The sequence below is a fragment of the Brassica rapa genome, unplaced genomic scaffold (assembly GCF_000309985.2).
Source record: "Brassica rapa cultivar Chiifu-401-42 unplaced genomic scaffold, CAAS_Brap_v3.01 Scaffold0270, whole genome shotgun sequence".
NCBI classification, from domain to species: domain Eukaryota; kingdom Viridiplantae; phylum Streptophyta; class Magnoliopsida; order Brassicales; family Brassicaceae; genus Brassica; species Brassica rapa.
This window is the reverse complement of record NW_022610214.1, coordinates 15,345-24,723: the sequence shown is the minus strand read 5'-3', so window position 1 is coordinate 24,723 and position 9,379 is coordinate 15,345. Positions and strand designations below refer to the sequence as shown.

Genomic DNA, 9,379 nt, shown 5'->3' with positions numbered 1-9,379 from the left:
CGCCTTCCTCATCAGACTCTTGGCCGTGTCCTCCTCTTCAGATATCACCTCCCCGTCGGCTAAGATAGTCATCACCTTCTTGTTGGTGCACTCATTAGCATAGTGACCAAGCCATGACACTTGAAACACTTAATGTCCTGGTCTAGTAGGTGTGGCTACTCCTTTACCCTTGTCATCTTCTTGGTCTCCACTGAAGAAGAACCTTCTTTGGACTTATCCCCTGGCTTATCTTCCTTGGAGTAGGCCGGTTTTGAAGCAGGAGTGTATGAAGACCGGGTAGAGCTCTTCCTCTTGTTCTGCTGCTCAATCAAAATAGCCTTATGTAGCAGTTCATCCATGTCCTCATACTCTTGTAGCTCCAATCTATCTTGTATATCTCTGTTAAGACCCTCCTTGGAATCTAGCCATAGTAGCTTCTACTTCTTCTTCTAAGTCAGCTTTCAACATGAGTGTTTCCATCTCTGGTGATAGTCCTCTACACTCTTAGATCCTTGAGAAAGCCTCTCAACTTCTGGTGTAGATCTCTTCCATAGTGATTAGGAACAAATCTCTTCTTCATCACAGTTTTCATCTCAAACCAGGAAGCTACCTGAGGCTCTCCATTGCGTCTCCTGGTAGTAGCAATCTGATCCCACCAGCTAATAGCATAACCACAGAATTCAGTAGCTGCTAGCTCACTTTTCTCTCCTCAGTGAACTGCTGGCAATTGAAAACCAGTTCAATCTTCTTCTCCCATTCTAAGTAAGCATCAGGATCATTCTTCCCATGGAATGGAGGGATTCTAAGCTTGAGATTGCCTAGGTTATCAGTAGCTGGTCGCCTGCGGTTGTGATTCTACCATGATGACTAGCCTGAGATCCATCATCACTTCATCAGCTGAATCTTCTTGATAATGTTCTCCATAAATCCCACGACCCCTAAGCTCACTCGTTGCCCTCTTATAGGTCCAATGCGTGCTCTCTGAGCTCCAGCAGCAACCGCGTCCCTCTCTTGCCCTGCATTATCACCAGGTAAAGTTTCATTAGCTTGTTGAGCACGGTTGTAAGTATTTTGCATTCTTCTGGTTATCTCAGCTATCATAGCCTCAAATTGAACTTGGTTGAGGTTGATTTGCTGGACAGCCGGTTCTCCTGAACTCTCAGGTTGCTTTCATCTCGCCTCTCTTCACTCATTGTTCCTGAAATAGTTAGAGAAAACACAAAGCCAGGAACAAAATTATATCTCTCTCTCACTCAAGTTTTCAAATCGCCAAGTCTCAGCTCTTCCCACAAGTTCAGTTGAAAAACAAGTTCTACACTTAAGATCTAGAACTAAACCCCAATGAATCAGATAGAAAGTATTAAGAGATTTAGGCACCAGCTGACTTTACCACCCTGAGCTGGATTTCTCTTCAGCTAGCTGGATTACTCTTCAGCTATATTTTTTTTTTGATTTGGATCAGAGATCTCTTTTTTTTTTTTTTTTTTTTTTGATTTGCAGGGTTGGCTCAGCTGGCTTACAACAGATAGAAAGATAAGAGAAGTGTTTGATGGAATGAATGATCTGAGTAGTCAAATTGCAAACCCTAACCTTCAAGTGGCTCTGATACCACTTGGTGCAGCCTGGGTATGGCTTAAACTCTGGATCACTTGAAGGTGGATGGATAGAGGGTGTTCTAAGAGGCTACTAGCTCTCCTTTGAACTATGAACGTCTCCCTGAGCCTGTGGGTTGGCGCCAAGGATGGTTTGCTACTCAAAGACACAAGATCACCTTGTATTGTCTAAGATGGGATTCACAGGAATTCCTTCCTTTAAGTGAGATCAATGTTCTAGAGCTGAACAGAGAAAGCTAGAGACAAGACAACAAAGTTGACTGAATAATTCTTAGATTGAAAGTTGAGAAAACAAAGCTGCGTCCCCCATGTTCTTAAAGGTAAAATCGAAAACCCTAATAATAAACCAAGGTGGTTTAATTCTAATTCTAATCCTAATTGTCTTTGGTTTAAATTAAATGAAAACCCAATAACCAAAGCCCTTACAAAGTAATTAAATTAAACCAACAAGCTGGTTTATTTTGATCTCCTTGCCTTGAACCAAGGCCCACGGTTTTGGCTATCTCCTGGAGCCTCTCCTCTTGTGCTCTCAGTCTTGATCTAGTAACTGGTCCACTCCACACACTGGCTGGCTCACATGGTATCTCACTCTGGTTCTGGTTCTCTTCAGTATCCTCAGCTTCACACCTCTCTTCTACGGCAGTCTCATCACTTGGCTCATCCTCATCAGTCTCGCTCAGCTCCTCTTCTATGTCTCTGGTGATGGCTACACCACTCACGCCCCTCTTCTTATACTTCCTGACTTTCATAAAACTTTTGAAATAGAATGTGATGCCTCAGGAATTGGTATTGGTGCTGTATTGATGCAGGAGAAGAGACCCATTGCATACTTCAGTGAGAAGCTTGGAGGCGCCACCCTCAACTATGCAACTTATGATAAAGAGCTGTATGCCTTGGTGAGAGCCTTGCAGACTTGGCAGCACTATCTCTGGCCTAAAGAATTCGTCATACATACAGATCATGAATCTCTCAAATACCTCAAAGGACAGAACAAACTCAGCAAGAGACACGCAAGGTGGGTTGAGTTCATTGAGACATTTCCTTATGTCATCAAGTATAAACAAGGTAAGGAAAACATAGTTGCTGATGCACTATCCAGAAGGTATGTTCTCTTGAACATTCTTGATGCTAAGCTATTAGGATTTGAGCAGATTAAAGGAATGTATGAGAATGATCCTGATTTTAAAGAGGCTTACAACTCTTGTGAGAAATTTGCTGTGGAACACTACTTTAGACATGATGGTTTTCTTTTCTATGATAATCGGTTGTGTGTGCCTAACTGCTCTTTGAGAGACTTGTTTGTTAGGGAATCTCATGGAGGAAGTCTCATGGGTCACTTTGGTATTGCAAAGACTCTTAAAACTTTGCAGGATCACTTCTTTTGGCCTCGGATGAAAAGAGATGTGGAGAAACTATGTGAGAGATGTGCAACTTGCAAGCAAGCCAAGTCTAAGGTTCAGTCTCACGGTTTGTATACTCCTCTCCCTATACCTTATCATCCTTGGAATGACATATCTATGGATTTCATTGTTGGCTTGCCTAGAACTATGACTGGAAAGGATTCTATCTTTGTAGTTGTGGATAGGTTCTCAAAAATGGCACATTTCATAGCTTGTCATAAAACTGATGATGCATTGCATATTGCTAACTTGTTCTTTAAAGAGATTGTGCGCATACATGGCATGCCTAAGACTATTGTTTCTGATAGAGATACTAAGTTTCTTAGTCATTTTTGGAAGACTCTTTGGTCTAAGCTAGGTACTAAACTCTTGTTTTCTACTACTTGTCATCCACAAACTGATGGACAAACTGAAGTAGTTAATAGGACTCTTGGAACACTCTTGCGTGCATTCATAAAGAAAAACTTGAAATCATGGGAAGACTATTTGCCTCATTGTGAATTTGCATACAATCATGCTGTGCATTCTACTTCTAAGTTTTCTCCTTTTGAGATTGTTTATGGGTTCAATCCCAACTCTCCTTTGGATTTAATTCCTTTACCTGAGTGTGAAAGGGTCAGCGTTGATGGCAAAAAGAAGGCAGAGATGGTGAAACAACTCCACGAGCAGGCTAGGCTCAACATTGAGGCAACAACCAAACAGTATGTTAAGCATGCTAACAAAGGAAGGCGTGAGATGGTCTTTGAAGTGGGTGATCAGGTCTGGATTCACCTAAGGAAAGAGAGGTTTCCCAATGAAAGGAAGTCCAAGCTGATGCCGCAGATTGATGGACCTTTTGAGGTCATAAGGAAGATCAGCAACAATGCCTACAAACTGGATTTGCAAGGTAAGTATGATGTGAGTAATAGCTTCAATGTTACTGACTTGATCCCTTTTATTGCAGATGAGCCAGATTTGAGGACAAATCCTTTTCAAGTGGGAGGGGATGATATGATCATGGATCAGCTAGTTGATAAAGATGAAGAAGGAGAGACTGAAGATACACTAGCTGAAGAGGAAGCTGTCCTAGCCATTCCCACAGGTCCTATAACTCGTGCAATGACAAGGAGACTCAAGGAAGCTGTTGGAAACATACTGAAGATCTCTAAGGAGCAAGAAGACTGTCTTGGTAGAAGCTTGAGCCACCAAGACACACTCATCACCATTCATGTGATCTTACCATCAAGCTGATCATCATCTAGGCAAGTGGCTTGGTATACTCTTTTTCCCTTGATTAGTTTTGTCCCACTGGGTTTTCTAATCAAGGTTTTTAATGAGGTATCAAGTTCACTTACACATTCCTAGTTGATGTATCTTGGATCCAACTCGGCCTAAGGCATCTTGGACCGACTTCATCATCTATCTTATATTATGTTTTAGTCTAAGTGTTGTGTTATTAATTTGAAACCGTGTGGAGCCTTTTCCTTTATGTTTTCTTATGTTTTCGAGACCTTGTGCATGTACAAGGATCTCTCTATTTAAGTGTATCACAAACTCTCATTCTAATCTAAGTTATCTTTTGTTTAAACCTTGTGTTTTCTTCTCCCTTGCTTTCACGAGTTAAGAGAGTGTCTGGTGTGTAGTATCCAGTCTGTTGGTGTGTAATATCCAACGCCCAAGGGCTTTAGAAAGGTGTGTCATATCCGATCTAAGCCTAGGAGTATCAAGGAGCCTTTCCGCAGCCTCTTGTGTCACCAATCGATCCACAGCCTTGATAAACTTGAGTCTTTGATTCGTTTATGCAAGGATCTATCCAAACCATCCAGAGAAGGGTCCTAGGATCTCATTAGGGAAGTACTCGTTTCTCTTTTGTTTCGATTTAACCTGTTCATCTTCTTGATCAGTTTTAGATCGATCCGTTTTGTTTCAACTGATCTGTTCTTTGATTCGTAAAATCCATTGATAGATCTGTAATCCGTGGTTGTTTGATTGTGTGATCTAATCATTTTGTGTCGATTAAACTGCTAAGAGTTTTGAATTGATAGATCTAGGTTTCGCGCTTTTAGATCTGATCGTTATCGATTCATATTCTCGTTTTGATCTTTGTTTGAATCTGATTGATTGTGTGATCTGTTTTAAATCATCTATAACAACTAGATCCACTTGTGTGACGTCGAAATCTGATCAACGAACCTACCCTGTGTTGATCAGAGTTAAGTATATGAGAAGAGGAGCTAAGGGAGTTAAGGCATTAGAGGAAGAGATGAAGTATAGAAGAAGAGATGAGTTTGGGTTGAGTGATCCGTACAAGGCCGTACAGGCCGTACCATCCGTACATAGGACATCAACCAAACTCACCAAGGTAAAGATAAGTTACCAAGGTAACTTAGTGGAGAGGAGGATAAGCTTTGGAGTGGATAAGACCGCGGAGAAAGAAGGGATGAGGCGCGGACTGACAGTCTGGCATGGACTGGAAAGTAAACAGTGTTGAACTGAAGAGAAGATAGAGCTTGTACAATAATAGGGCAAGCTCTAGAAGATGTCCAGAAGAGTTCAATCAAGCTTCAGATGTGTTCTGAAGTAGTTATCTTGTGAAGTTAAGTCTAGGAAAGACTTAGACTGATCATGTGAAGGCTGTGAAGGAGTTAGAGAGAAGATGGAAGTATGGTGCAAAGATAGGGCGTTCAGTACGGCCTTGTACGGTCTAGGGTGAGCCATGAAGATGTCTAGTGCAACCAAGAAGGAAGATAGGGCAATGTACAAAGATAGGGCGAGTGGTACGGACAGGAGGTCCGTACCATCGACCGTACAGTCCACTCCTCACGCCCATGTCATCCGGTTAACCCCAAATCTTGATGTGCAATGTGTGGGCGGTTCAATCTGATCTTAAGTGACCGTTTGGGATACTTGGAGGGAAAGGAAGATTCAAATGGATAAGGTGAGCTGTTGGTATGAGCTGGAAAGGTAAAGGTGCTTTACCTTTACAGCCTTGACTCATCTTATCCATCCAATTCAAATGAAGCAATCTGAGCCCTTTACCTTGAGTCAAATCGCCAGCTAGCTCCAGCAACATCAAGACCAGTCTTCTCTCATCCTCACCATCCATTTTATCTTGTATTTACAGCCTTAGGATCTAGGTTTGTGATCTGAGTGTGTAAAGGCATATATAAAGCCTCTTATCATCATTTTGTAATCTCTTAAGGGAGTAAGGGGGATTTCCCCTCTCCACTTCATGAATGATAAACTTGTTCTTGAATCTAAAACCCTAATCTCTAATCTCTTATTCTCCTAATCTCTCAGTCTCTTAATCTCTGTTCCTAAGTCTCTTATTCTCTCATAAACACTCTCACCAATCTCTCTTTCTAAATTACCTAGAGCAAGCTCTCATCTTTCTCCATTGGAGTTTATACACACACATACAACCAGAGAAGAGAACTCTACAAATCTCATATGGTATCAGAGCCAGGTTCATCAGAACCTGAGCTGAAGCGTCCGCAAGTCCACAGCTCACGCCTCAGCTCAAAACCAAACCCCTTTGACGCCATTGATGCTTTCCCATCCAGTTCAGTCCCTTATGAAGAAGAAGGCTGAAGCTTGGCGAGTTCCCTTGGTTCCTCATCCTGTTCTCTACTTGCTCAGATGGAGATTATCCTTGGAGGCAAAGGTGTATGGAGAGGCCTAACTAACCTGACTCCAAAGCTCCTTGTCCAAGAGAAGTTTCACATCAGGCTAAAAGAGTATGGTGTCAAGAGCTTGGCGCCTAGATGTTCTGAAGAAAGGAGGGATCTTTTGAGTTGATGGTACAAGATGGTGGCCATGAACTGAAGGAGAAGGAGGTGGGTGATGATCTAGACTCTCAGTTCCAACAACAGTCATGGCCGGTTTCACAAAATGCAAAAGGAATCAACCTGGTTCCTTGTTGTAAGCGATTCTATAAACCATCTTGATAATGAGCTTGTGTTGTTGACTGGTTGTGATGTTGTGATGTGATTGAAAACCTGAGGACTGTTTAAAAGATTATTAAATGAAATAAAATGAATTTAGAATCTGTCCCAGGATGCTTAAAGAGCTTGGTTCCCTAGTAATCCTTTCATCGTACTAGTTATACTAAGTTTACGAGCAGTTGTGTAAGTGCTTTAAAAGGACTAGTAATTTAACAGTATTACTAGGATTACTAGGTATGTTAATATGCTTATCTCTGGTTCATAATGATGCTTGTTGTGATTAATTGAATCTGCTTGCATACATGGATTGAAACCGAATTGAAAGCTGTTGCATATAGTCTTGTGGCTGTCTTACATTGAAGCATTAGATTCATGTATAAATGCTGAGTAAAGAAGCTTTAAAAAAAATGCCTAAGTAGCTTGCATAAACTGAAAAAGAAAATGCTTGTGCTTAGAGAGATTGCTTGCAAAGATAGAACTTGAAAATGACTTGTTTTAATCTGTTGCAATGCTTGTGAGATTGGGAATCAAACTTGATGATTAATCAAGGATTGATCCCAATACTCTTGTGTCTTATCCTTGCTGGAGTTTGAGTGGTGTTTCAGGTTCACAAGAAGTGTTCTTTGCTCACCACCTATCCAAGACAAGAGGAAGACTTGAACCGTTGTGTGGAGCAATGGGAAGATACTTGTGTGTAGAAGCTGGTTTAAGAAGCGCAGGCCACGAGGTTGTTGAGCTCCTGGTTCAAGACATACAAGCGGAAGACCAACCATTGTGTGGAGCAATGGGAAGGTTCTTGTGTGTAAAAGCCGGTTTAAGAAGCGCAGGCCACGAGGTTGTTGAGCTCCTAGTTCAAGACACACAAGAAGAAGAAGGTCACCACCTAAGCCATGAGGAAGGCCGGTGATCTGAGGGTACTTGAAGCTGAAGGCAAAAGGGTGGATCAGTGATTTAAGCGCAGCTGTTAGGGTAATGTGCTCCTGGTCTTGAAGTTCATTGAGGCTCATTTCAAGCTTGGATCTTCCCCATTCTCGGTCTCAAGCTTGCGGTGGGGATTCAAATGACCAACCTGAAGAGCTAAATTTCAAGACATGTTTCCTCCTTATCACTACAAGAGAATGATAAAATGAAGCCTGTTGCCAACATTCTGTGGAGAGATGACTTGTGGTGAGATGACTTGTGGTTCTGTCCATGGTGGTTTAGTCACCATAGCCTACACATCAGATGAGTGTAGAGAGGACAGTCGACATACAAAGAAGAGCATCACCAGGAGGGTGATGCAATTTAAACAAAGACCATTGCAAGCTGATCATGGAGTGATCCAGCCGAAGTAGAGGGAAGAAGAAAGCTACTCAATAAGCCTCTGGTGTGAGATGCTTGGAGAGTGAGCATTGCAAGAGGTATGGGCACACCAAGGAGAGGTGTTGGATACTGAATCCAAGCCTCAAACCTGCCAAGTTCAAGTGAACCGTGCCCATGGAGGTTCAAGAGATCAGCTCGGATCTCTTGTTTGTAAGCAAACCTCCTAACCCTTAATAAGAGCTTGTGTCTTTATTTATTGTGTAGAATTGAGTAGAATGTCTATACTGCTTGCATCATGTTTGAAAAGCTGTTTTGCATGCATAAGCATGTCTCATATTGTCTAAGTTCAATCCGAGTGTGTACTGTTGCTAATGTTTATGTTTAATCCATCAATGAAAGTCTAGCATCAATTAGAAATTGTTTAAGTTGCTTGCATCATTGGTCTTGATTGAAACTGCTGTGCATAGCTTTAATATGTCTCATGGATTGAACCTGTTGCATTCATGTAGTTAATGCTTTAAGATTGTGCATTCTTGTATTGATGCATTTAAAAATGAGCCTAAATTGTCAATGTATTGTATAAAGCTTGCATTGTCATTTTAGAGATTGAAAACTGCTTGTTCTTGCCTTATTGATTGGCTTGTTTCAAGGTTTATATATTGCTGTGACATTGGTGATCAAACAGGATAAATTATCTTGGTTTGATCCCAATGGGATGATCTGATCTTGCATTGAGTTGTGGTGGTGTTAGGTACACAAGGAAAGTGATACATGTTGTTGAGAAGAATGCACTATAATATGAAGAAGAAGTTCAAGAGGGTGTAGAAGTGTTGAGGAGTTAATAAGCAAGCAAGAGAAGGATCATGTACGGACAGACAGTACGGATAGGGAGAGCAGTACGGACGCAGGCCGTACCAACGACCATCCGCAAGAAGTAACTCGGCCAAGGTGAAATGTAAACAGGCTGGAGTTACTTTACCTTTCTTACCGTGAGCTGATCATTAGAAGGATAAGGGAGGCGCGTCTGACAGGCTGTCATAAGCTGGAAAGGTAAAGGCATATTCAAAGATGCTTTACACATGTGGAGACTCTCATTGGAAGGATTCAAATGATCTCTTAGCTGGTTATTGACCTCACATGCTTTCTACTTTGTGTAATCGAA

The 9,379-nt window shown here is 41.6% G+C and overlaps 1 protein-coding gene across 1 annotated transcript; it reads left to right on the top strand.

Moving 5' to 3' along the window:
• The first annotated feature begins 4,780 nt into the window (after positions 1-4,780).
• Positions 4,781-8,979, top strand: LOC117129973. The gene is made up of 2 exons (XM_033283161.1): positions 4,781-6,892; positions 7,521-8,979. Exons 1-2 carry the CDS (start codon positions 6,769-6,771, stop codon positions 7,820-7,822), a joined length of 426 nt encoding a protein of 141 aa, XP_033139052.1. The 5' UTR covers positions 4,781-6,768; the 3' UTR covers positions 7,823-8,979.
• The last annotated feature ends 400 nt before the right edge of the window (positions 8,980-9,379 follow it).